Here is a 25622-nt window from a genome sequence, read left to right on the forward strand (position 1 = left end):
TCACAAGAATCAGAATCCACTTCTTGCAGGGGGCTTAGGGTGCCATCTCCCCAGGAAGGGCCACCCAGCCTGTGGTGCCACATGGAGCAAGTGGCCCCTCCCGGGCATCCCTTCAAGGACAACACGTGTGGAAGGGATGGGAGGAGACTGGGCACCCAGGCCTGACTCCCCACCTCGCACTGTAGGGTGAGCCAGGGGCCGAGCCAGGCCACTTTGGGGTGTGTGTGGACAGCCTGACCAGTGACAAGGCCTCCGTGCCCATTGTGCTGGAGAAGCTTCTGGAGCACGTAGAGATGCACGGCCTGTACACCGAGGGCCTCTACCGCAAATCAGGCGCTGCCAACCGGACGCGGGAACTGCGCCAGGCACTGCAGACAGGTGGGCACCGCGAGCTTGTGCCTCGGCCGCGCCCTGCTGGCCAGTGCCGCACATACACCGCTCACGCACGTGCCCTGCCCCGCAGACCCCGCCGCAGTGAAGCTGGAGGACTTCCCCATCCACGCCATCACCGGTGTCCTGAAGCAGTGGCTGCGGGAGCTGCCTGAGCCACTCATGACCTTTGCGCAGTACGGGGACTTCCTCAGGGCTGTTGGTGAGCCATGAAGGAGGGGTGAGGCCTGGGCATGTCCTGCTGGGGCCTGCGGTTTGGGCTGGGTTTGTCTCCCCTCGGGCGCCACCCAGGACTGACAGCCCCGGTGTCCCCAGAGCTGCCAGAGAAGCAGGAGCAGCTGGCTGCCATCTATGCGGTCCTGGACCACCTGCCCGAGGCCAACCACACCTCCCTGGAGCGGCTCATCTTCCACCTTGTCAAGCAAGTGCCCCACACCCCCCCCACCGCCCCCCCCCCCCCCCCCCCGGAGCTGAGCAGCTGTGCCCTGTGGTCCGTGAGCCTGGCGTTGGGGTCAGAGTCGGGCGCCACCTAACTGTTGACTCTGCAGGGTGGCCCTGCTTGAGGATGTGAACCGCATGTCTCCGGGAGCTCTGGCCATCATCTTCGCGCCCTGCCTGCTGCGCTGCCCTGATAACTCCGACCCCCTGACCAGCATGAAGGATGTGCTGAAGATTACCACGTGAGTCACCTGGCCCCAGCTGGCTGCAATGTCCTGTATCCTCACAGTGAGGAGACTGAGGCAGGAGAATCTGGAGTTGCAGGCTAGCCACAGAGCAGGGCTGTCTCCAGAATCAAAGAAAGCTCACTCAAAACCATGGCTGCAGCTGGGCGAGGTGGCACACACCTTTGATCTCAGCACTCGGGAGGCAAAGGCAGGTGGATTTCTGTGAGTTTGAGGCCAGCCTGGTCTGCAAAATGAGTCTAGGACAGTTAAGTCTACACAGAGAAACCCTGTCTCAAACCCCCCCCCCCCACGCAAAGAAAAGGCTGCTTAAAGAATAAGCCCAAAGGAGATTGCTGGTGACCGTGGCTTGCCTGGGTGGGGGATCAGGATCATTAAGTTCCTTTTTTAATTAATATCTTATGGGGGAGGCCACATACACCATAGTGCTTATTGGAGGTCAGAGGATAACTTCCTTCCATGTAGGTCTTTGTGGAACGCCACCTGATGACTTTGGCATCAGATTTGGAGCCTTAACCCCTGAGCCATCTTTCTGGTGGCTCCTTAGGTTTCTTCAGCAGCCTTCCCTCAACTTCCCAACACACGCTCGCATGCATGCACGCACGCACACCTTCCTTTTCTGTGATGCTAGTGTTGGAAGCAGGCTCCACACGCCCCAGCAGGCCTGCTCAGCATGTGCTGTAATACCATTTTAACTAAAACCTAGTATTTAGTAAAAGGTGAATTTGAGGTGAGTGAAACTGGGGTTCCAGAACCCACCACAATGCTGGCAGCGTACAGGTGGTGCTCCCTACAGGGAGAGCACAGACTCATGTCTCCCTGTTCAGGGAAGACCTTGTTCTGGGTCCCTTGAGAAGCATTCAAGAGAACAGACTCCCCAGCCCCATGGGGAGGGACAGCCAGGAAGCAGCTTCCGTCCTGCCGTTCGCACTCGCACGCCGGGAGCCTTCAGAAGGGCGGCGGTGTGGCCCTGTGTGGAGCTTTAGCTTGACGCATGAGGATGTAGGTGCCATACTCCACACCTCCTCTCTCACCGTCACCCATGAAAAAATTAAAACCTTTCAGGAGAGGACCTTTTTATGGCCTGTCAGCTTTGGCCGCTTTCTCGGGGTAAGGCGTAAGGGGAGCTTTCTGTGGTCCCCAGCCATGCTCCTGGCCACCAAAGGTAGGTGAGAAAGGAGCCTAAAGCCACTGGGAGGTGGGGCAGACTAGTTTCCCATGTCCTCAGCACTCTGGTCATAACAGGGGGTCTGCCCTGTGACCCCTGACGGCCTGAAGGCTCCCCTTTGTCCTCTGTCAGGTCTGAGCTGAGTCCCTGGTACTCACTGTCAGATAGGCTCTATGGGGGTAGAGCTGCCGGGCAGGCGGCCCAGCCCTGCCCTGGAGTTAGAGTAGTCCCCCTGCTGCTGCTAGAGCTCTGCTCCCCACCTGCACTAGCCTTTTACCTCCATCCTGGGTGCTGTCAGCGACAAGGGATGGGAGTCACGGGGTCAGAAAGGCAAAGTGAGCCGCCTAGGGTCACAAGAGTCCTGGCCTCGGCCCAGGCCCTGCTGGCTTTGTGGGACTGCCCTCCCCAGCCACTGGACAGGAACCGACCAACTTCGTGCACAGGTGTGTGGAGATGCTCATCAAAGAACAGACGAGGAAGTACAAAGTGAAGATGGAGGAAATCAACCAGCTGGAGGCGGCGGAGAGCATCGCGTCCCGCAGGCTCTCCCTGCTGCGGCACAACACTGTGAGTGCTGCCGCCTGCTGGCCTCCCCTGGCTGCGGAGGGGTTTAAGCCCCGCCTCCTGGGCAATGGGGCGGTTCCCCCATTCCCGACTTGGAAATGGGCAGTGTGGGCAGGAGCCTGTGGAGGCCCAGGTGGGGCAAGAGCCCTGCCTTCACCAGAAGGCTGCCCACTTAGCAAGATACAGGCTGTCCCTGGGTGGGGTGGTGGGGGGGGGTGGTGGGTAGTTCTTGCCTGAACGCAGCGCACAGGGACTTCCCTGTGCTGGTGCTGTGGGAGGGGCAGGTCCTGGCTCCTGTGGGCGCTGGTGGGTTTTCAGCCTGCTGCCAGCTGGCCTGGTCCTGCTCGTGCCTGTGTGGCAGGCTCAGCACACCTGTTCACCTGTGTTATCTCTCCCCTAGCCATGGCCTCTCAAACTGGGGTTTTCGTCTCCCTATGAGGGGGTCCGGGTATGTACGCATTGCGTGGGCCGAGCTGCATGTCTCCAGGTGCACACTGGGTAGTCTTGGCCATAGCACAGAGCATGTCCTAACATCGTGGAAGTGCATGCTGGTCCCTGGTCCCCACTAGATTCCTGACAGCACCAGGCACAGAGCGCTAGAGGGGGGCTCTACCTCACAAATCACTACTAACCTGGATCCGCAGCCCCTCCCTTCACCCAAGCACTGGTCGCCGCCCACGCCCTGAGCTCTGCCCTCCAGCTCTGAGTCAGACCAGACTCTTCTGTGTTTTAGACCAAAAGCCCCAGGACCCCAGTGGTACAGGACAGCAACCTGGAGGAGCTGGGGGCGCTCCCCGAGGAGGCAGCAGGCGGCGATGAGGACCGGGAAAAGGAGATTCTCATGGAGCGGATCCAGTCCATCAAAGAAGAGAAGCAAGTGTCATGCACCCCATTCTCTCTAACGCTCCCCAGTCTGGGCAGGTGCTCTAGGCAGGAACATTCTGGACCTGCATTGAGGCCAAGCTGGTTGCGGGGTTGGAGGCCCAGATGCCAAGGGCATCACTGACTGCTTGTGCTGGGCATGAGAGAGGGGCTCAGAGGAACAGGACCACTTGCTTTGGGGATCTTCTGCTGGAGGGAATGGTCTCAAATATGGTGCTCCGCCCTCAGGGAGGACATCACATACCGGCTGCCGGAGCTGGACCCGCGAGGCTCTGACGAGGAGAATCTGGACTCCGAGACTTCAGCCAGCACCGAGAGCCTGCTGGAGGAGAGGGGCGCGCGGGGGGCTGTGGAAGGTCAGTGTCAAGGTGATGTTCGATGACCTTTCCCACAGTGGCACGCCCAGGGCGGGAGTCCACCCACGCCCCCGTGGCAGTAACCTGGAGTCTGTCTCTCCAAGGGCCCCCCGCACCTGCTCTCCCCTGCCCCAGTGTGCCCACCCCGAGCCCCCTCCCCGTGGCCGCCGCCCCTCCACGCCGAAGGCCGACATCCTTCGTCACGGTCAGAGTGAAGACACCCCGGAGGACCCCTGTCATGCCCACGGCCAACATCAAGCTCCCGCCGGGCCTGCCTTTGCACCTGACCAGCTGGGCGCCTGCTCTCCAGGAGGCCGATGTTCCAGTGAGGCGCAGAGAGCCACCCGCTCGCCGACAGGACCAGGTGCACTCTGTATACATCACCCCTGGGGCTGGCCTGCCCTCGCAGGGCACCCTGGAACCCCTGGACCACGGGGCCACACTTCCTGGGGCCAAACGCAGGTACTCCGACCCCCCTACCTACTGCCTGCCCCCTAGCTCCGGCCAGGCCAATGGCTGAGGACCATGGTGGGCAGTCTGCACGTCCTGGAACCCCAGATCTGGGTGCCCCCGCTGTGGAGCTGGCCTTCACTGTCTGAGAAGGATCCAGAATGAAAGGCTCCCAGAGGGATGAGGTGGGCACTGGCTCTGTGTGTCATGGAGGCCAGGAGCTGATGGCCAGGAGTCACCAGAGGCCCCATCTGCACAGCAGTCGCCCTTTGTGCTTCAGTAACTGTTTCTCCGTTTACATAACTTTTATGTCGTAACAGCCTTAATGGAGGACCAAACTTTTTGTACGTGTACGTGTGGCTTTTATATTAACTCTGTCCACTTTGTAACCTGGACATGGGCGTGCCATGCCTGTGATATGGACATGTGGACCACGCCTAGCTGCTGCGCTCCACACCAGTGGACAGTGGATGCAATAGGGCATCTTCTGCCCTTCGAATGCCTCCCAGCAGTGGCTATCTATCTGGCCAGAGAGCTTTCCACAGGGTCATGGCTGCTGGCTGAAGACAGGGCAGGCGTAGGAAGCCTGAATGCAGCCCACAGCTCTGCCCACTGAGCCTTGGCGAGCGCAGCGGAAGTGGTGCCTCCTGCCCTGTCGGATGCAAGCAGCCAGGGACTCTGGACCTTTAGGGGCCAGCAGCGTGTGTCCTGAAGTTCCTCTGCAGCGACAGGCTGGGCTCTCTAAAGCCCAGCTCCCTTCTCAGGCCCTCTACCCCTGCCCTGGACACACAGCCACCAGCCTTGGACCAAGGAAGCCATGGGAGGTGTGAAATAAAAGTGCTTGAGAAGTGTCGGTGTGGCCTTACTGCTGTGGCTGGGAAGGGTCGGGCACGGGGGGGAGTCCTGTGTGAGCACCCAGCCAGCACTGCCTGAGTTGTCCCTCCTTGTGTGAGCACCCAGCCAGCACTGCCTGAGTTGTCCCTCCCAGAGTTGGGACTGAAGAAGAGCTGCCATTAGCCTAGGATGCACCTGGGAGCTGAGTCGGGAGCTGCTTTCTAGCTCGGGCTTCAGAGTCAGGCTCTTCATGGAGAGAGAAAAGGGCCCATTCCTCAAGGAGCTGCGGCCCTGAAACTGCAAACTACTGAGCAGTGAGGAATCCCACAGCCCCCCTCAAGTGATGGGCCCAGGACTGGAGGGGAGGCTAAGAACTCTTGTAGGTGGTGCAGGATCCCAGCACCCACATAGGGTCTCACAACCTTCTGTAACAGGCAACAGGCTCAGAAGTTGAGAGCTAGCCTGGGCTGTGTAGCCAAAGGCCCACATGAGTCATTTCCTGTAAGCCTGAATGCCTGAGCACGGGCAGCTAGGCGGGCCCATCCCGAAGCGCAGAGCTGTCTGCAGAGCCAGGCTCTAACGGCTCCTGCCTCTAGAACAGTGGCTTCCAACCTTCGCAGTGCCACTGCCCTTCAGTACATGTCCTTGTGTGTTGACCCCAACTGTAAGATGCTCGATGCTTTATAACTAATTTTGCTGTTGTTAGGAATCATGATGAAAATAGCGTTTGTAACAGTTTTAAGTGGCTGCGGCTGCAGCTCTAGCCAGTCAGGCTCTCGGCCTCTTGCTCTGAGCTTTACGCACCAGCAGCCGGGGCTGCCAGCGTCTGCAGTTGTAGTAGGTGTCACCTGTAGGTGTTGCAACCCCTGGGCAGGCCTCAGGTGTCAGGAGCCTCTGGTCTGGTGCTCTCCTGGTGACAGGGTCACATTTCTCATCTCTGCTCCTTTTCCTGCCACCTTGAAACTTTTTTCAAATGTCTTTTAATCCAGTGTGTGTGTGTGTGTGTGTGTGTGTGTGTGCGCACGCGCGCGCGTACACGTGCACGCTCTTTCTCGTGACCACAGAAGATGGTGCTGAATCCCCTTAGCTGGGGTTACAGCCACGTAGGCTGTTTTCCTAACAATTATATTTTATTATGAACTTATTAAATGAGCCTGCCTCCCTTATAACCCGACTAGCCTAAAGATTAAAGAACACAATAATGAAACCTAAGGATATCAGTTCTGAGGAACGATTCTCCCGGCATAGTCAGCAGGACCTCAGCAAACCTGCAATTCAACCAAGGCTGCTAGAACCTGGAACAGCAGCTGAGACCCAGAGCCTCAGCCAGAGCCCAGAGCCTTGAAGCTTCCCTAGGAGCGTCTCTTGAAGTGTTGATGAGCAGCCAAAACAATCCCGAGTCCTCTCTCTCACCTCCTGTTGTGGGCATATATCCCTTCAGATCTCTACTAGGATGTTTTCTGATGGCAACATCCAAGCTCCCCCATGAAGTGGAAGAACATCCTGCTCTCTCTCACTAGTCTGTTCCTCATCCCACACTTGGGATCAACACAAAAACGTGTATCTCCTCTTCTCAGGCGTCTGTGAGGCTGGCAGTACTGGGACTCTGCACTGTCTTTTGAGCCCTGTCTCTTGCTCCCCATCCCCTACCCTGCCCGGCCTCCTTCTGTTAGCTGGCCTCGCACTCAAGAGATCTGCCTGCCTCTGCCTCCCTGAGTGCTAGGATTAAAGGGGTGTGCCATCATGCCCAGCTTAACTTGCTTTTAATAGGTAAAACGAGGTCTTTTATAATTTTTCTGGGAGCATGTGTGTTAATGTCAGTTAATGTCATTGCTGTCTTTCTTGTCTCTTTTTGTCCCCCCGAGACAGGGTTTCTCTGTGTAGCCTTGGCTGTCCTGGACTCACTTTGTAGACCAGGCTGGCCTCGAATTCACAGCGATCCACCTGCCTCTACCTCCCGAGTGCTGGGATTAGAGCCGGGCGTGGTGGCACACACCTTTAATCCACTTCATCTTTTGAGAAGCTCTGAACCTGAGCTCCCTGACTGACTGGGCTGGCTCCATCCAGTGTTCAGTTTATAGGACTAGCCCACTCACTACATCTAGCCTTCCCTTCCCCCTCCCCCAAATTAGTCTTTAGTGATTAAAAAGGGAAGAGCCGCACATGGTGATGCACGCCTGTAATCCCAGCACTGGGCAGGGGCACATAGATCTCTGAGTTTGAGGCCAGCCTGATCTATAGTGAGTTCTAAGCCAGTCAAGGCTACATAGCAAAATCTTGACCCTGACCTGTCAAAAAAGCCAAGGGGCCCTGAGGCAGCCACGCAATAGCTTCTGGGGTCAGGTTTGAGCAGATACACTTGTTGGGGAGGCCTTGGGAGTCCTGGGTCACCCTGGCCAGCTTCCAGGACAGGTGGCTGCAGCTCATGGTAAAGCTTGGAGGCCTCAGCCTGCAGCAGTTCCAGAGCAAGATCCTCTTTGGTCAGCTTTTGGGGTTCTCTGCTGCCCCCTCTTGGGGTCCAGCTGGTGCCACTGGGTAGCTGGGCTGGTGAGTTCCTCCAGAGCCCGGCTCTGCCCTTCAGCAGGGACCCTGTGAGTGGTCGGGCTGAGAGCTAGCTAGGGTGAAGGGCCAGCACCTCGCCTCCCAGGACCCACCTTGCCTAGCTTCCTGACACAGCGCCTCTCTGGGCACCAGCTGCCTCCCCTCTTCCTGGGGATCTACCCGTGAAAACTCCAAGGCAAGTATCACCCCGAGATCCCCACTCCCAAACCTGAAGGGTGCTATCGCCTCTTACCATTTTTTGTTTTTTGTTTTTTTTTTCTTTTCCGGAGACAGGGTTTCTCTGCGTAGCCCTGGCTGTCCTGGACTCACTCTGTAGACCAGGCTGGCCTTGAACTCAGAGATCCACCTGCCTCTGCCTCCTGAGTGCTGGGATTACAGGTGTGTGCCCACCACTGCACCTGGCTGAGATTTATTTTTTTTAATATTTATTTATCATTTATACAGTATTCTGCCCACAGGTGTGCCTGCCCACCACAAGAAGACACCAGATCTCATTACAGGTGGTTGTGAGCCACCATGTGGTTGCTGGGAATTGAACTCAGGACCTTCGGAAGAGCAGATGGTGCTCTTAACCTCTGAGCTATCTCTCCAGCCCCGAGATTTATTTTTATTTCACAGTAATGGATGTTTGCACTGAATATATGTGACTGTGCACCACATGTGCCTGGTGCCTGTGGAGGCCAGAAAAGGAGCATCAACCCCTGGATGAGGTGCTGAGATGTAAACGTGCATCCTCGGGGAAACAGGATGCCCTCAAGATCTCTCCAGGGTCACCATTACCTTTTGATATCAGAGGCAGCAGCAGGGAAGCCTGCAGTCTGGCCCAGCCCCTGGCCTACACTGGCTCTTTATGTTACTAGATGTTTGAACACAGGCCACTGTCCTTTTCAGGGACAGTCCCTCACTCTTAACACTTCCCCAGCCTCCTGCACAGCTGAGGTCGGTCCATGGCGAGTTCCACACAACTAACTATTCTGCCAGTGCTCTTCCTGGCCGCCGCACAGCTGCGGAGGGAAGGGCCTGCACCGTGGACCCTGAATTGCGTCCTCCAGGGCATGTTCTGAAGTGAGCAGGACCCCAGGTGACCTGAGGCGTGGGAGAAGGCCAGGCCAGTCGAAGCAGTGGCAGACAGGGCCAGCCCTGTGGTGGAAGGAGGGAACCTAGTCCTGCAAGCTGTCCTCTGACCTGTGATGTGTGACACAGCAGCACACGCGCACTGCTCTCCTGTAGGTACATCTGTACTTTCTCCATTCCAGCCAGCGTAAGCCCCAAAGCCACGCAGAGTAAAATGTGTGCACACACAACACAGCATCCTTCCACCTTAGAACGGAGAGGCATTCTGTCAGTGTGGTCACGATGGTGCAGGTGCCAGTGTGGTGCTGCACGGCGAGGCTCTGTGTCCAGAAGCCCTGGAGAGCTGGCTCAGGGTTAGGAGAGCTTACCGTTCCTTCAGAGGACTGTCTGTGAAGAGACACCGTGACCACGGCAACTCTTATAAAAGAAAACATGTAGTTGGGGTTGGCTCACAGTTCTGGGGTTTAGCCACCGTCATCACAGCAGGAGCATGGTGGTATGCAGGCAGAGGGAGCTGAGGCCGCCTCATCTGGAGCAGCAGGAAATGAACTGGAGTAAGCCAGGAGGCCTAGCGTAATTTTTTATTTGTTTGTTTTTAGTTTTTCGAGACAGGGTTTCTCTGTGTAGCCTTGGCTGTCCTGGACTCACTTTGTAGACCAGGCTGGCCTCGAACTCACAGTGATCCGCCTGCCTCTGCCTCCTGAGTGCTGGGATTAAAGGCGTGCGCCACCACTCCTGGCTTTGTTTTTGGTTTTTCGAGACAGGGTTTCTCTAGGTAGCCTTGGCAGTCCTAGTCTTGCTTTGTAGATCCACCTGCCTCTGCCTCCCAGAGTACTGGGATTACAGGCTTGCGCCACCACGACTGGCTTCTAGCTTGAGGTTTTTTTTTTTTTTTTTTTTTTTTTTTTTTTTTTGAGACAGGGTTTCTCTGTGTAGCCTTGGCTGTCCTGGACTCACTTTGTAGACCAGGCTGACCTCGAACTCACAGCGATCTGCCTGCCTCTGCCTCCCGAGTGCTGGGATTAAAGGCGTGCGCCACCACGCCCGGCTTAGTTTGAGTTTTTAAGGCCTCAAAGCTTGGTCTACAGAGTGAGTTCCAGGGCAGGCAAGGCTAAAAAAAAAAAGCCTATGTGTGTGTGGGGGGGGGGAAGGGGGGAAGGGGGGGCGCCAGGGAGGGCGGTCCTCAAAGCCCATCCCATAGTGACAAGACCACACCTCCTAAAAGTGCCAGGCTCTATGGTTTCCTATGGGGGCTATTTTCATTCAAACACAAGGAGCAAGGCTCAGCTCCTAGCACATGACCCTCATAGCCACCCTAACTCCAGCGCCCGGGGATCCAGTATTAAAAAGATTTAAATAGTTCTTTTGAGACAGAGTTTCTCTGTGTGGCCCTGGCTTTCCTGGAACCCATTATTTTACACCAGGCTGGCCTTGAACTGAGATTCTCTTGCCTCTGTCCTGAGTGCTGAAATTAAAGGCGTGCCCCGCCACCGCTACCACAAATAAAATGTAGATGTTTGTGTGTGAGGCCCCTGACTCCCCCCACACACACCCTACACACCCTTTTCTCTCTATGGCTACCTCTCTGTCCCTCCCCCCGCCGTCCCCCAGCCCTGATGGCCCACTCACTGTCTCTTCCCCGCCCTCCTCCCTCCATCCCGGGCGAGAGCTCCGGATGCAGGCGGCCAGGGCTGGAAACCGCCAGGTCTAAGGGGTGGAAGCGCCGGCCCGGCACGCCAGCGAGCTGAGAAGCTCCAGGCCTGGGCCCAGGAGAAGACGGAGGGCATAACCTGGCTGTGAAACCTGCGCACTGAGCTCGGAATGCTTCGTAGCAAGAACTCAATGACCCGGGATCGAAGCTGGAGGGCCCGTCCTTCCAACCAGGGCTCCCCGGACGTGATCGGCGGTTCCGGGCCCGACCGGGCTACAAAGAGACTCTGCCTCACAAACCGAAAATAGGCCAAACAGCAACAATACCATTTTAGAAAGATGCTCTCCTGGGAAGAGAACGATTTACCCTTGTATAAACTGCGGCTTTAAAAAAAACAAAAAACGCCACTTCCGACCCCAGCGTAGCGGGGCAGGTCCTGGAGGGGAGGGACGATCTCCCGGAAGACCCCGCACAGGCACTTCCGCCCCTTTCTAAGATGGCGCAGGCGGAAGGGGCCTGTCACCGCCCGCTGGCGAAGTCGCGCCTGGAGTTGAACCTGGTGAGGCTGCTCTGTCGCTGCGAGACGATGGCGGCAGCAAAACGGGAACCGGACGAGTGGCGTCTGGAGAAGGTGAGGGAATCCCACGCCGCCGCAGAGGCCTCGAGCCCTAGAAGCCGAGGATGCGACCCACAGGCCGCTGGCCACGCCCCTTCCGGCCGGCGCCGCGCGTCCAAGTGTCGCTCCGCCCCTCGGCGCACACGCCTCCTCTCGCTGGCCTCACCCCTTCAGCGCAGGCCACGCCCTCTCAGTGCCCATGTTTTAGGTTGCGGCGCCCCGACCCCGCGCTCGGCTCCTCCTCTCTCCTGGCCCCACCCCTCTCCCCGCTGTGACTTCTACAGTCCACCCAGGGGCCCCTGGCCTGGCTGACACCCCATTTCCCCCCCCCCAGTATGTGGGTGCCTTGGAAGACATGCTGCAGGCCCTGAAAGTCCAAGCGAGGTGAGTGTGGGGGCAGGGAGACGTGCCCCCCGAGCTGCCCCAGCAGCAGGTTGACTACCTCCTGCTGCCTTTCAGCAAACCCGCCTCGGAAGTGATCAGTGAGTACTCCCGCAAGGTGGACTTTCTGAAGGGCATGCTGCAGGCCGAGAAGTTGGTGAGCCTGCCCTCCCACCCCCTCGGGCCAAAGTCGGGGTCCCACGGTCCTCAGGACCGGGGCACAGACCTCCAGTGACTCATCTTCCCCCTTCCCATGTCTCCTCAGACCTCCTCTTCTGAGAAGGCTCTCGCTAACCAGTTCCTGGCCCCTGGCCGCGTGCCCACCACAGCCAGGGAGCGGGTGCCTGCCACCAAGACTGTACATTTGCAGTCTCGGGCGCGCTACACCAGTGAGATGCGGAGTGAGCTGCTGGGCACGGTGCGATTCCCTCTGTCCCTCGTCCCTCATCCCTGGGGCCAACCTCTAGATAGCAACAGGTTAGAGACAGATGGAAATAGTACCAGACACCTAGAGGGTCCACAGGGAAGGCTTCTCCAGGGGAGGCAGAGGCAGGAGGATCTCTGTGAGTTCGAGGCCAGCCTGGTCTACAGAGATAGAGTTCCAGGACAGCCAGGGACACACAGTGTCAAAAAACAAAGAAAACAAAATGAGAGCGGGCCACATCTGGCTAAGCCCCAGCAGAATTTGGGTGTCTTTACAAAAGTATAAAGACTAGCCTTCAGAGAGCTTTCCGGGGGGGGGGGGGTCAGCCTGAAGCAGAAAGAGAGATTTGGGGAAGACATCAGAGTGTACGGCCTCATGCCCTCCCCTTCTCCCACAGGAGTCATCCGGAGGTGAGTCGTGCCTGCCCCAGCTGCCCCATGCCTCTCACGCCTGCCTGGCTGCTGAGGGTCACCCCGGGTCTTCTGAGTCACGCCTGAAGGGGAGGCAGAGAAAGAGAGCGTGGTCCCCAGGAGACACAACACGAAGCACTCCAGCACCCCGCTAGGCCACTGAGAGGGACCCGGGACCTTGGGGATAGGAAAGGTGTTCTGTGGAGCCCTGTGGCAGAACAGCATGCTGGGTAGCCGACTTGGCCCAGATCAAGGTCAGGAGTTAGAAACAGGAAACCAACCGTCTTCCTTGGCTCTTTTGTTTCCAGAGATGGAGACGGACATGAGGAAGCGCGGGTGAGTATCTCGGGCACTGAGGGTAGGTGCTGGGCCCCGGGATCCTCGGGAAGGTGCCACGTGGGTATCTATAACCACCTGTTACTCCTGGGTACCCACAAATGCGGGGTCAGCAGAGCGAAGGGCCCCAGCCCTGTGGATGAGAAGCAGTCAGCATCAGAGCTGGACCTCGTCCTCCAGAGGCACCAGGACCTCCAGGAGAAGCTGGCTGAGGAGATGCTCGGCCTGGCTCGCAACCTCAGGACCAACACGCTGGCCGCCCAGAGCGTCATCAAGAAGGACAACCAGGTGTGGCAGCACCGCAGCCTCTGCTCAGCGCTGAGGAAGCTCTGAGGAGAGGCCAGGGCGACCACTGGTTTGCTGGCGGAGGGGGAATTTAGTAAAGCCTGAGGTGGGGGCGGCTGAGGCATACCCGGCCGAGGACGCAGCATCACACGGGCAGGACCACCGGGCAGGGCAGGTCCCATCTGGTCTGAGTCCCTGCTTCTGCCACAGACCCTGTCACACTCACTCAAGATGGCCGACCAGAACCTGGGGAGGCTGAAGCTGGAGTCGGAGCGGCTGGAGCAGCACGCACAGAAGTCGGTGAACTGGCTGCTGTGGGCCATGCTCATCGTGGTGTGCTTCGTGTTCATCAGCATGATCCTGTTCATCCGAATCATGCCCAGGCTGAAGTAAATAAAGCCCGCTGTAGTGCCAGCTCGTGCACGCACGCCGGCAGTGGCCCTTGGAGGCAGCCTTCAGCCCCCGCCTGTTGGCTTGGGACTCCAGACGCTGAGTCCCAGGGCAGCCTGTGCTACACCACAAGACCAGGTCTCAAAACCAGGAAGGCTTGTTAGACGGTTCAGCCAGTAAAGGCACACTTGCCACGAAGCCGGGCAACTGGAGTTCCACCCCAGAGCACAAACAAAATAAAATGCAGTAAGAATAAGGGACAAAAAGCAGATGAAAAGCTATATTATTTTTATTTTGAAAGACTTTTAAAAAAGATTTATTATTATGTAAACAGTGTTCTGCATGCATGTACACCTACACACAAGAAGACGGCACCAGATCTCATAGATGGTTGTGAGCCACCATGTGCTTGCTGGGAATTGAACCTGGGACCTTTGAAAGCGCAGGCAGGCATCTTAACCTCTGAGCCATCTCTGCAGCCTGAAATGCCGTATTTAATAATAAATAATATATTTACTGTAACCCCAGCTCCAGGGAGCCTGACGCCTCAGTCCTCTGTGGTCAACTGCACTCATATGCACACACCCAATATAATAACATAATAAAAGTCTACACTTTGTAGGGAACGGACAGGGAAATGACTCAGAGTAACAGTACTTGTTGCCCAAGTTGCAAATGTGGGTTCCAATCTCCAGTCCCCACCTAAAATGCCAGGGTGGGGAGCAGGAGCCTGTGATCCCGGTGCTAGGCGAGGGAGGCAGATCAGCCAGCCCAGCGAAGGGGAGCATCAGGTTTAGGGGAGACGTGTGTATACTGGGCAACTAAACCAAGTCAACTTGGTAAAAACCTGGACTTCCCAACAGGCGCACTGGGGCGTGAAGGGGCGGGCGGGGAGCCCTGGCCGCAGGCCCCGCCCACCCACGGAGCCAGCCCCGGGCGAGCGCCCGCCCGCTCGCAGTTCCTGCACGGCTGCGATCCCGGCGGCAGGGCCAGCCGCAGCTCCGGGGCAGGTGACACCGAGCGGCGTGGACGGGTGACTCACAGGAGGGCGGGGGCTGCGGGCTGCGCGGGGCCGCGACTGACCCGCACCGCTGCGGACGCGCGGGGGTCGCCGGGCCCGGGGTGGCCGTGACGTCTGGCCCTGGGCGGGGCCATGCAAATGACGGCGCGGTGACGCCACGGCGCCTTTTCCGGGGTCCGTCGACAAGGGGCGGAGCCTGGGTTGCGCGGGCAGCCAACCGCGCACGCGTATGCAAATACCCGCAAGCCCCGCCTCCAGGCGCGGTCCTCCGGCCGGCCGGTCCAAGCGCCCCGGCCGCGACGCTACTTGCAATTCGCGCCCCGCCGCCGGGGGTCGCCCGAGCGCCGCCGCCCCGCGCATGCCTGCCCGGGAGCGCGGGCAGCCCCGCCCGCCCGGCCCCGAGCCCCGCGCCCGCCCGCCGCAGTGCCCGCCCGGGTCCCGGGAGCTCCGCACGAGGACCCGAAGGATCGTGTTTGCGGACGAGCTGCGCACCCAGGCTCCGCTGCAGCCAGACAGGCCTCCTGGGGACCTGGCACCTCGCCCCAACCCAGTGCCCGACTACGAGCTGTGAGTGCCCCCTTGTGGCTTTTTGTTGTAAGACCTGGTCTGGCCGTGTACCCCAAGATAGCCTCTAAAATCATGATCCTCCGGCCTCAGGCTCCTAGAGTCACATGCCCGCGTTTTTGGTTTTCGGTTTCCTTTTCCATTTTTTCTTTCTTTCTTTTCTTTTTGGTTTTTCGAGACAGGGATTCTCTGCGTAGCCCTGGCTGTCCTGGACTCACTTTGTAGACCAGGCTGGCCTCGAACTCACAGAGATCCACCTGCCTCTGCCTCCCAAGTGCTGGGATTACAGGCGTGCGTGCGCCACCACGCCCCTCCATGCTTTTTAGTGTCTGGAACCCAGGAAAGGACAGTGAGGCTTGAGGGTTTATGAAGTTAGGCAGTGGGGGTGGGGGGAGACGGTATTTTGGGTTGCGGTTCCAACTTGGCAAAGAGAAGCGATTGCCACGATGGGGTGGAAGGCAGATTTCGTTCCGCTTACGCACCGATCCCTTCCAACCCGGCAGTAAGTACCCGCCAGTGCGCAGCGGCCGGGAGCGCAGCCGCTATGCCGCCGTGTTCCAGGACCAGTTCTCCGAGTTCTCGGAGCTGCAGCGGGAGGTGGGGGCGGCGCAGGCCAGGCTCGGGCAGCTAGAGGCCCTACTGCAGTCGCTGCCTCGGCCGCGAACCCAGGTCAGCTCCGGAGGGGGGCCCCAGCACCCCTCTGTGCCCCACCCCCCTCTGTGCCCCACCCCCTGTTCCCGCAGCTCCCCGCCCCCTAGCATCCCTCTGTGCCCCAGCCCCTACTCCCTCGTGCCCCCGTCTCCTCGCCACCCCCGTGCCCTAGCTCACCTCCGTGCCCCCCAGCTCCCCCGTGCTCCCAGCCCCCCACCCTTGTGCCCTAGCTCATCTCCAGCTCCCCGCCCCCCAGTTCACCTCCCCGGGCCCCGCCTCCCCCCCCCCCTTCGCCCTTCTCAGTCCCCTCCTCTCTTCCCCTTTTCAGAAGGAGGCTCACTTGGCCGCTCGCGTCAGGAGGGAGTTTGAGAAGAAGCGGTCGGTGAGTGGCGACTCCTGGGCCACAGCGTTGTCGCCGCAGTCTGGCGCTGCCCTGAGGGTGGGCCCTGTAATGAGAGCTTGAGGGCCTAAGGCCAGAGTGCAAGGAGGACTTCCTCATCTCTCGTTCCCCTAGGATCCTGGCTTCCTAGATAAGGAAGCTCGCTGCCGATACCTGAAGGGTAAACTGAGGCACCTCAAGGCCCAGATCCGAAAATTTGATGACCAAGGGGACAGCGGCAGCGAGGAGTCTGTGTACTTCTAAGTGTCGTGCAGATGGTGGCTGGCTCCTCCTCCCACGAGGAGCCACACTCCAGTTGCTCCAGGGGAAGAGAAACCTGTGGAAGATCCCAGAGAATAAACATGGATTAGACGCCTACTGTGTGCAGCTGCCTGGGCTACAGGGTGAGCCTGTTCCTCCCAGACTAATCGTTTCTGTGTGTGATGGGGACACGGGGTGGGGGTCGGGGAGAGGCAGTGTTTGGGGCCTATCCGCAGGGGCTGCACCTGAGGACACCCTGGTCCCCTCCACACCACAGAGGACCTCACTTTCCCTGACCTGGCCTGGGGTCGGTGTTGCACAGGCTGTGTGTCCCCCTGAGCCACAGAGGATAGGAGCCAGGCCAGTTGCAAGCCAGGAGTCCAGTTACCTCTGGTCCTGGAAAGATGGTACAAGTTAAAAGCCAGGGAAACGGAAATGTCTTCCAGCAGAGGGGCTTTGTAGGAATGACCACAGGACCTGGGCTAAGCATAGAGCCCCTAACTCCCTGGTACATTTCTTTTTCTTTTTTTCTGAAACAGGGTCTCTCTGTGTGTAGCCTTGCCTTCCTAGACTCCTTTTGTAGACCAGGCTGGCCTCGAACTCACAGCGATCCGCCTGCCTCTGCCTCCAGAGTGCTGGGATTAAAGGCATGTGCCATCATTGCTAGGCTGTGCACCCCCCTACCTTCCATCACCACACATCAACACAGTTAAATTCCCACTTCAAAGTCTGTCCCTACCTCCTTACAGCGACTTTAGAAACAGCTTGTGTTACTTGAGAGAAGAAACAACTCAAACTGAAAAAGGGTCTTGATCCCATGAACCTCAAAGCACCTGAGCACTCCAGGTGCAGCTCGGCCTCACACCTACAAAGATGTCTTGGGAAAGCCTCCGCCAGGGCTCTCCTTAGCTCTCACCTCACGGGAACCCGCTGAGCACCCACTAGGCCCTGGTTACCTCCTCAGCACTGCAGAAGAAAATGGAGGCTGAGCAAGTAGGGAGGGGAATATCTTTATTATTGGCCATGATTTCATCATCCCATAGTGCTGACCATGGACCATGTATCCAGGGGACCCTCCTGGCCCACAGAACCCCTACCCAGCCCCAGGGGCCCTTCCAGACACCAGGCCCATACCCACCACACCAGGGGCACCACCACGCTGGCACCAGACCCTCAGCCCCACCCAGACCAGGAGCTGCCAGGAGGACAAGGCTGGGGCCTTGGAGATTTTTTTTTTTTTTTTGGTTTCATGATTATTTAAAAAAACAAAACAAACATTTCACAGTCTTTAAAAAAAGAAATCAGTCTCAGGAGAGAAGCTGTGGGCCTGATCCCAAGATCCATGTGTGTCCTGGAAGCGGTTCATCCCTAGCCTGAGCCATAGGGCCAGTTGAAGGTGCTCCCTGACAGCAGCATGTCCCGGATGAGCGTCTCAATGGGTGTCTTGCCCACCAGGCGCATGAAGAAGAGCTGCGAGATGAGGGACGCGGGCACAGCACGCAGGGCCGGCAGCCTCAGCAGCAGGCGCCCAAAGCGCTGGGGCTGCGACGGGTACTGGGCACGGACGTACTCGGTGAGGGCCACCTGTGCCTTCTCCTGCAGGCTCTCCACATGGGCTGGATCGGAAAGGCCACAGGCATCTGCAGGAAGCAGGGACCAAAGGACAGTCACAATTCGGGAAGCAGGGCGAGAAGAGTACAGGGGAGTGGGGTACGGACACCCCTGGATGAGCGCATGAGCATAGACGGGAACCCTGGGCATAGTCTGTGTATCTAAGCCAGGGTCCACCACAGACAAGCGTAGAACTGAGGGGCCTGCACCCGAGAGCCCTCTGAAAGGGTCAACCCCACCCGATAGGAGGGGCACAGCTAATTGGCCTCACTTTGTGGGAGAGGCCTTCAAGCCACGCCTCTAACCCAGTCTCCCTCAGCCACGCCCACTGAAGGCACGCAAAGACATCCCTTTTGCTTTTACAGGTGTCTGCGGATTAGACAAGGCAGCCCATACAGTCTCTTGCCTCAGCCCACCAAGGGCCGAGGTGCCAAGCTTTCGCCACACTACTGAGCAAGTCTTTAGATGAGGTCCTGGGGACCATCTCAGTGGCTCTAAGACAGTGTCGTCCCCCACCAGAGCAAAGCCATGTATCAGGAGTGGTCCTTGAAGTGTGACCTGGGATGAAACCTAGGGTCATTTTTGGTGTCCTCCATCCAAGAGGCGTGGCACTGGAGGCACAGTAGGGCACTGTCTGGCTCAGTCTTGGGAGCATGATGGGGCCACATCAGGAGTAAACCACGGGGCATGGTCTTAAGTACCTTAGAGCATTGTCAGGAACCTGGGGGCGGTGTTAGGTCAGAGTGAGACTGGGCAGGTGTACAGGCATCACCTGTGCCAAAAGGGTGTGACCTGAGGCAGTGTTCCCTCACTCTGGCTTGGGGGAGTGGGGAGGGGGCGGCGAGCTGGCCCAGGTTGGTAGTAGAGGGAAGGGCATGGCCTGGGTGTCCCAGGCTGGGTTGGTGCAGTATCTGGGCCAGGGGCGTGGCCCGTGGGTGCAACGTGCCTAGGGTCTGTTTGGGAGCCTGGTCTGTGGCAGGCTGAGTGGGGTCTGCTCAGGCGCGTGGCTCGTCCGTGGGAATGGGCTGCCTGGGGCGTGGCCTGCCTCGGAGGGGTCAGTCTGTGGGCGGGGCGGCTCACCAGGCGTGAAGAGCGCGATGGCCTTGAGGCAGCCGTACTCGGCGGCGTCCACCTGCAGGCGGCCCAGCTTGTCCACCTGCTCCTGGAAGGCGCGCACCTGGTCCATGAAGGCCACGGCGCGCTCGGCGGCCATGGGCGCGGCGTGCAGCCCCGCGGCGGCCAGCAGCGGCGCCGTGTGCAGCGGCAGCGCCGCCTGCGCCGCGTTCAGCACGAACAGCTCGCTCCAGCTGAGCCGCAGCAGCGCCACCTGGTCGGCGGCCGGCAGCTCGGGGAAGAAGGGCGCGTGGCGGGCCCACTCGACCGTGCTGAACAGCAGGCGCGCCGCCAGCTCGCACACGTTGTCGATGCCCAGCACGGCGCCGCCGCCGCCGAAGCGCCCGGCCGCGGGGTAGGGCTCGGCGCGCAGCAGCTGCGCGATCAGCTCGGACACCGGCGGCCCCGCGAACTGCTCCACGCCCGCCGCGCCCGGGGGGCTGCAGGCCGCGGGGCCCGGGAGCGCGTGTGGGATCCGGCCGCGCTGCACGGCTGTGGAGGGAGACGGGGCGGCGTCAGGCATCGGTGCGGGACGGCCACAGGGGACCGGGCACGCGCTGGCCACTAGCCGCGTCAGGGGCCCAGCCCCCCAGGCTCCCGTCCTCTTGCAATGTGGAGGCCACATCTGTCAATCACCGAGAACTCCGGATCCGTCGGCGTGTCCCCCCACCCCCGCACCCCCCACTACTTCCAGCTCTCCCTCGTGAGAACAGCGCTAATGCGGCATTGGTAGTGGTCCCCAAGCACAGGGGCTGCCATTGTTAGCTTTGTCCAAGGTGGTGCATATGGTCACCCCAGCCCTGAAGCACGGAGGCAGGGTGGCCAGCCCCAGCACAAAGTAAGTTTGAGGCCAGACTGGGATACATGAGATCCTGTTTCCAAAAAAACCAAACCAAAACAAACCGGAAAAAAAAATTCAACGCTTATCTGAGTCCTCCGTTTCGGTTGGGGTGAAAGTAAACTGAGGCACGGAGGGGCACGGGTTGGCTCCCCAAGGCTTTTAGCCTGGGGAAGGCAGCCTGGGCGGGAAGCCAGGAGGCCGCTAATGAGTGTGCTTTAATGAGCTGACACCTGTCTCACTGGTGGGTGAACTCCAGGTCAGCCCAGGTGGAGCCAGAGCTAGGGATGGCAGAGAAGAGGGGGTGGGGGTGGGGGCGCACGTCAAACAGCTGCAGCTGTGTAAGGCTCCAAATGCTCCCGGGATGGGAACCCCATCCAGCCCTGTGCCTAGAATGTCCCACACCTCAGAATCCTGTTCCTCCCCACCCCCTCTTCCTCCTCCATCCAGTCTACACTGCTGGAATTCAAACGTCAGCACACACCTCTCCGGAGTGCTGTCTGTCTGTTTCCTCACATGTCAAACACAGCAGGTGACCACTAAGCTACTCCCGAATCTGAGTGGCTCTGCTTTCAATAGTGCCTGTTGTGTGCATGGGGATTCCAGGCAGGAGCCATGTGTTCAACACCTACCGTGTACCAGGCCCTGGTGCAGGCCCTATATGGGTGAAGGGTGTTGGTTTCAGAGCAAGGTAGATGTTTTGTAAGCAGGTGACCTGAGAAACTAACTCTAAAGGAGGTGAGGGGACACCAGGGACACTTGGAAGGAGGAGCAGCCGTGCAGTCGTGCAGAGGCTCCGGGCGCCACGGCACCTGCAGCGCAGTTCTGTGCAGGAAGGCTGGAGATCACAGGCTCTGGCTGGACACCTATCAGGACTTGACAAGTCCTCAGACAAGTCGGGCAAGGACAGGGCAGGAGTCACTGTCACACTTAAAAGGACCAGAGAGAGTCACCAAATGAGGCTGATGTGCATGTGTGCTCCAGTGTGTACATGCATGTCTGTGCGTGCAAACGGGTGCATTTGTGCACACAGGTATTTGTGTGTGTGCCTGTGTGCTTGTGCATGTATGTGTGCAAATGTGCAAGAGTACATGTGTGGTTTTTTCCTAATGAGGTTTTGCTATGTATCACAAGTTAACTTCAAACTGGAAATCCTGCCTCAGCCTCACAGGAACTGGGACAAGAAGCCTGCACCACTATGGCTCTCTATCTGAGGTCAAGCATAAGCAGCGGGCACTCTCAGGTCCTTAGAAGCTCACAGGAAAGTGACCAGCGTCAGACAGCTAGGTGACATCCACGCCCCGATAGCCTCCCCTCCCCCACTAGCCTCAGCTCCCAACCCTCAGGGCTGAGTGGCTGCCCCAGGTTGCACATGGATTCTGGGGGGAGCTGACAGGATCTGAGGTCCAGCTGTCCAGTGTGTCTGTCCACCCAGGTCTCCTGGGTGGGGACAGGCTGCTGGGCCTCCCTGGGACTATAATCTGGCTGAGTCCTGCCTTCAGCAAACACACAGAGTAGAGAGCAAACAAATAAAAATAAATAAAAATCCCAGTTCAGAAAGGGAGGTCGGCAAAGGAAAAAGGGGTAGAGCTGCCCTCTGAGGTCAGAGGGTCAGGCAAGGCATCTGGTATCAAGGCTGGACACCCCACCCCACCCCACCCCCCACCAGGGCCCGGCCGTGGCCACACCCACACGGCTACTCACCCTCCTTACGCATGCCCACCCGGAAGCACTTCTTGAGGCGGCAATACTGACACTGGTTCCGGTGATGCTGGTCAATCTGACAGTCACGGTTGGACCTGGAGACACAGGCCAGGGTTCATAGTGATGCGCCTGAAAACCCGTGACAAACGCCAGTGGGGGCTCCCTGGATGGTGATGGCAGCCCCAGAGGCACACTGTGGGGACTCAGTGCCCCAACTTGGAACTGGGCAATTGGATCATACTGGGTATTGAAGGACAGCACACAAAGGGGCCACTTTAGAAATGGGTTTTGAAGGATGCATAGAAGTTTCCCAAAGGGACAGAAATAGAGAAGTCTTATTCTGGCAGTGGCTACAGTAGAACGGACTTGAAATGCCAAAGGACGAAGAATGACTTTTCATTTTTCTTGGCCACGGCACTGTGTGACCCCAACATTGCCACCCGTGCTGAGATGTAAGGGATGAGCAGAGCCTGTCCCTCCGAGAACACCTGCCGCCCTCCCCCATGTGCCCCCCCCCCAGCTCTCCACAAGCCCAGGACCCTTCCTCTGGCTAGTGCTCGGGGACCGTCCAATCTGGGCACCAAGGAGCCATGGAGTAGAAATCAAGCCAAGGGCTGGGCGCTGGCCTCTCCACCCAGCCTGCTCCTGCACCACACACCAGCTGCTGCCCTGCCCAAGAGCCCAGGGGTCCTGGGGACTTGGGGGGGGCACAGCCCCAGCTCAAGGCAGGGTTAGGCAAGGCCAGACCCTGTGGCTTCTCGAGGCCCCAGGAAGGGGCCCAGCTGGAGCAGAGAGGGCTAAGGCACAGGCAGAACAAAGCCAGCAGCCAGGTGGCCGGGGGGTCAGGTCGGCCAGGCGGAACTGGCCAGGCCCTGGGCGGGTGGGCCACACTCGGGGAAGGCCTTCCCGGCTGCAGGGATGGGACAGTAAATTCTCCCAGCCATTTCACCTGATGTGACTATATGCCTCGTTCCGATGGCTGTCGCTGGTTCTGTGTTTGGGGGGAGGAGGGGGTAAATGGCCACTGTCCCCTTGCTACGCTGTTCAGGCGTCACTGGGACTGTGTGACAGGCAGCTCCAAATTCCCAATCCAGCGTGACCAGACCCTGCGCGTTCGTGTTCTCCCTCTCTCTCTCTCTCTCTCTCTCTCTCTCTCTCTCTCTCTCTCACACACACACACACACACACACACACACTACCTATGGCTCCCTTGGTGCCTCCTGCCTCACCTGAGAGAGCAGCCCCCTAAGCCTCACCCGGTTCCCTCTTCTGCCTGCCATACCCCAGGGCTTTGAGGCCACTTCCTGATGCCCCCCACTACAGACAGCTGCTGGTCCACTAAGATTCAGAGAGGGCCACCAACCACAGAAGGTCACACAGCATAGGGAGGTCCTAAAGAACCCAGAGAGCAGGCGCGGCCCTGAACCTGCCCCAGCCCCCTTCACTCTCTCCGAAGACCCAGCCAGACCCAGCGACTCATTCCAGTCCCGAGAATGAGGCCAAAGTCTGGTGGCCCAGTTACAGATGGAGGAGGTGCTCCAGGCAGGTCCCCACCAAGTCCCAACTCTAACGTGGTGGCCCCAGCTGAAGGGCCACTAGCAGGTATCTGTTGGGAGGGGAGCCCAACTCCACACGCCAGCCCCACAGCTCCACCTGCTAAGCCCACCAGGGCCAGGTCCGGTAACTCTACAACTTCTCTGGGGCTCTGGGAACCTGAGAAGCAGGGCTGCCTGCCCTATTCTGAGGCCCCAGCGGCTCCTGGGGGGTTGCAGATCCCGGCTTCTGCATGCCTTGAAAGTGATCTGCAACCCCTGTCCTGGACACCCAACCTCTTTTCCAAGAGACTTTCTGTCCTCAGCGGCAGCCAGTAAGCAAAGCCACGCCCTGCCCCGCAGAAGGGTCCACACCAGGCGGCATGTCCCACGGGTCCCTCACTTAGAACAACCTCTAAGTTTAAGGGATCGTCCCGGGGCCCCCGAGGCTGCACCAGCCCGAGAGTGGGGGGTGCGGTCAATTCCGGTGGCCTTGCTGGCCCTCCGGCGGCGGCTTCCGGTGACCCAGAGTCCACGGGGTGCCCCTCTGTTGGACAGGCCCAGACCCCCGTGCACAGCAGGCCCCCTCTGCCGGCGAAGGCAGCCATGCCGAGCCACCCACCCGGGCGTCCCTCCAGCTGCCCGCGCCCTGGCGACTTTGGAAGTGATATTTGACCCAAGGGCGCGCCGGATCGATCCGCGCGGCCGCAGACAATGGCCCCTGGACGCCTCCAGCCCCGCGGTGCGACCTGCACCTCTGATTCCCACTGGGCACCACGCGTGACGGGCCCCCATGAGAAAACGGGCACTGGGAGCTGGAAGGGGGGTCCCCACTCCTGACAGCACCCCCGAGCCCTGCCCGTGTAGCAGAACCAGCCCTCCAGGGCAGGGGGACAGGAGTAAAGACCACCTGCGGGAAGGGGGGGGAAGGACGATCTGCACACATGCAACGCCAACTGTATACCCGATCGCGACCCGGGCCGTGCCCGTGGCCTGGGGCGGGGATGCGGGTGCGGGGAAGGTCAGCGCCAGGCCCAAGGTGACCGTGCAGGTCCGGGCCGGCCCGGTGGCCGCGCGTGGGGCTCACCGGCAGGTGTAGCTGAGGTTGCGGCGGATGCTGCGCTTGAAGAAACTCTTGCAGCCCTCGCAGGTGAACACGCCGTAGTGCTTGCCGCTGGACTTGTCCCCGCACACCACGCAGTCCACCTGCAGCCCCGGGCGCTCCTCGTCACCTGGCTCCGCGTCGCTGGCCGCCCCCGGAGGCGACGCCGAGTCGTCCTCGGTCGCGCGTGGGTAGCTTCCACCGGCCTTGTCCACGCCGTTCGTGTCGCCTCCGGGGCCGCCCCAGCCACCGGTCACCATGGCCATAGCCCCCGGGACGGCGGGGCTGGGGCGCCCCGAGGCGAGCCCGTCCCCTCTGGGCACGCCTGGCGACCCGAGGCGGACCCGGCTACCCTGCGTGCATGCAGCCCGCGCGCTTGGGGGGCTCCGGTCGCACCCCCCGAAAAAAAGTTTTGCGGCAACTTCCTGCGGCCGGTCCGCGCGCCCGGCAGGAACTGGTCGGGCCGGTTCCAGGCCAACTTTCCCACGCGTGCCCGCGGCCGGCGGGGGCGCGCTAGAGGCGCGAGTCTGGGGCGCCCGGGCCCCGTGGTCCGGAGTCCTGGGGACCCGGTGGGGACGCGCGGGCCATGGCCCGGCCCCGCCGCCCAGGCCAACTTAGTGGCTCGCCATCCGAGCGCGCGCGCGCGCCCCCGACTCCAGGGGGGGAAACTTTGGCCGCAAGTTGCGCGGCGCGGGGGGAAGGGCGGCGGGAGCGCGCACCGGAGACCCGGAGTCCCGGGCACCGCGCGCCGCCGGCCGCAACCGCGGAGGTCCGGGCGGTAGAGCCGAGTGGGGAGTGCGGCCCGCGGCCTCCCCCGGCTCCTCTCCCCGCCGAGCGCGCGCGCGGCCGGCCTGGGCCTGCGCCTGGGCCCGAGCCTCGGCCTCGCCCTGGCGCTCGCCGCCGGCCCCGCGCTGCGGCCGGCCTGACACCCGCGTTCCATCGGCGCCGGCGGGGGCGGGGCGGGGGCGCGCGGCGCGGCCGGGGGCGGGCGCTCGTTGCCCCGGCGACGGCCGCCCTTATAAGGGCATGGGGTAGCCGCGCGCCGCCCGGAGCCGTGGGCCGGCGAGAGGGCGGGGCGGGGCGCGCGGCTGACCCTCCCCCACGCGGCCGCTCAGCCTTAACCCCTGCGCGCCCTGGCCGCCCGGGGCCTCCGGGAGGGAGCTCTGCGCCGCTCCGGGCAGCCGCGCCCTCGGGGGACATCTGCGCCCGGGCACGCCCCCGCCGCACCGGCGCGCGCCCCGCATTGCTTCGCGCGGCTGCCAGCTGGAGCTGGGGACCCCTCACCCGCCCTCCCTCCCCAAAGTCTCGGCAGCCCGGCCCGTCCTCCCCCCCCCCCCGCCCCCCGCCCCGCGCTCCGCTCCGGTGAACACCTGGTGCCCGGAGTCTGGGG

General features: G+C 60.3%; 4 protein-coding genes across 16 annotated transcripts in view; 3 read left to right on the top strand and 1 right to left on the bottom strand.

The window, feature by feature from the left end:
- The window catches only part of MYO9B (myosin IXB), an 84187-nt gene extending 78841 nt beyond the window's left edge, over positions 1-5346 (top strand). For 9 of the 13 annotated variants that reach the window (XM_084759076.1, XM_084759081.1, XM_084759086.1 and 6 more), the window contains 9 exons: positions 186-378; positions 464-592; positions 706-811; positions 939-1070; positions 2685-2808; positions 3206-3253; positions 3539-3682; positions 3920-4043; positions 4148-5346. In XM_084759076.1, coding sequence (XP_084615202.1) covers positions 186-378; positions 464-592; positions 706-811; positions 939-1070; positions 2685-2808; positions 3206-3253; positions 3539-3682; positions 3920-4043; positions 4148-4563 — 1416 coding nt within the window. In that variant the 3' untranslated portion in view covers positions 4564-5346. The remainder of the gene's footprint in view (positions 1-185; positions 379-463; positions 593-705; positions 812-938; positions 1071-2684; positions 2809-3205; positions 3254-3538; positions 3683-3919; positions 4044-4147) is intronic. The other 4 variants (XM_084759083.1, XM_084759087.1, XM_084759079.1 and 1 more) reach the window with 3 other exon arrangements.
- Positions 5347-10855: 5509 nt separating this feature from the next.
- Positions 10856-13987, top strand: USE1 (unconventional SNARE in the ER 1). The gene is made up of 8 exons (XM_084760619.1): positions 10856-11245; positions 11565-11614; positions 11690-11768; positions 11877-12029; positions 12433-12445; positions 12754-12781; positions 12895-13069; positions 13277-13987. The coding sequence occupies exons 1-8, from the start codon at positions 11111-11113 to the stop codon at positions 13457-13459; spliced, it is 816 nt and encodes a 271-aa protein (XP_084616745.1). The 5' UTR covers positions 10856-11110; the 3' UTR covers positions 13460-13987.
- Positions 13988-14134: 147 nt separating this feature from the next.
- On the top strand, positions 14135-16447 carry OCEL1 (occludin/ELL domain containing 1). Its single transcript, XM_084760620.1, has 4 exons — positions 14135-15044; positions 15545-15710; positions 16021-16074; positions 16207-16447. The coding sequence occupies exons 1-4, from the start codon at positions 14707-14709 to the stop codon at positions 16333-16335; spliced, it is 687 nt and encodes a 228-aa protein (XP_084616746.1). The 5' UTR covers positions 14135-14706; the 3' UTR covers positions 16336-16447.
- An 879-nt stretch (positions 16448-17326) lies between these two features.
- NR2F6 (nuclear receptor subfamily 2 group F member 6) lies at positions 17327-25138 on the bottom strand. Its single transcript, XM_084760614.1, has 4 exons — positions 24218-25138; positions 21599-21693; positions 19024-19548; positions 17327-17972 (listed from the first exon to the last, which is right to left on the bottom strand). The coding sequence occupies exons 1-4, from the start codon at positions 24496-24498 to the stop codon at positions 17701-17703; spliced, it is 1173 nt and encodes a 390-aa protein (XP_084616740.1). The 5' UTR covers positions 24499-25138; the 3' UTR covers positions 17327-17700.
- Between the last annotated feature and the right edge of the window lie 484 nt (positions 25139-25622).

Source organism: Acomys minous (genome assembly GCF_964271855.1).
Source record: "Acomys minous genome assembly, chromosome: 15".
NCBI classification, from domain to species: Eukaryota; Metazoa; Chordata; class Mammalia; order Rodentia; family Muridae; genus Acomys; species Acomys minous.

Excerpts from the sequence above, each read along its gene's own strand:
- NR2F6 (XM_084760614.1), bottom strand. The coding sequence starts at position 24,498 with ATGGCCATGGTGACCGGTGGCTGGGGCGGCCCCGGAGGCGACACGAAC. Across the intron at positions 21,694-24,217 it reads AACCTCAGCTACACCTGCCG|GTCCAACCGTGACTGTCAGA; the intron begins GTGAGCCCCACG and ends CTGTGTCTCCAG. Across the intron at positions 17,973-19,023 it reads CATCGCGCTCTTCACGCCTG|ATGCCTGTGGCCTTTCCGAT; the intron begins GTGAGCCGCCCC and ends TGCTTCCTGCAG.
- USE1 (XM_084760619.1), top strand. The coding sequence starts at position 11,111 with ATGGCGCAGGCGGAAGGGGCCTGTCACCGCCCGCTGGCGAAGTCGCGC. Across the intron at positions 11,615-11,689 it reads GCCCTGAAAGTCCAAGCGAG|CAAACCCGCCTCGGAAGTGA; the intron begins GTGAGTGTGGGG and ends GCTGCCTTTCAG. Across the intron at positions 12,782-12,894 it reads ACGGACATGAGGAAGCGCGG|CAGAGCGAAGGGCCCCAGCC; the intron begins GTGAGTATCTCG and ends ATGCGGGGTCAG.
- OCEL1 (XM_084760620.1), top strand. The coding sequence starts at position 14,707 with ATGCAAATACCCGCAAGCCCCGCCTCCAGGCGCGGTCCTCCGGCCGGC. Across the intron at positions 15,045-15,544 it reads CCAGTGCCCGACTACGAGCT|TAAGTACCCGCCAGTGCGCA; the intron begins GTGAGTGCCCCC and ends CCAACCCGGCAG. Across the intron at positions 16,075-16,206 it reads AGTTTGAGAAGAAGCGGTCG|GATCCTGGCTTCCTAGATAA; the intron begins GTGAGTGGCGAC and ends TCGTTCCCCTAG.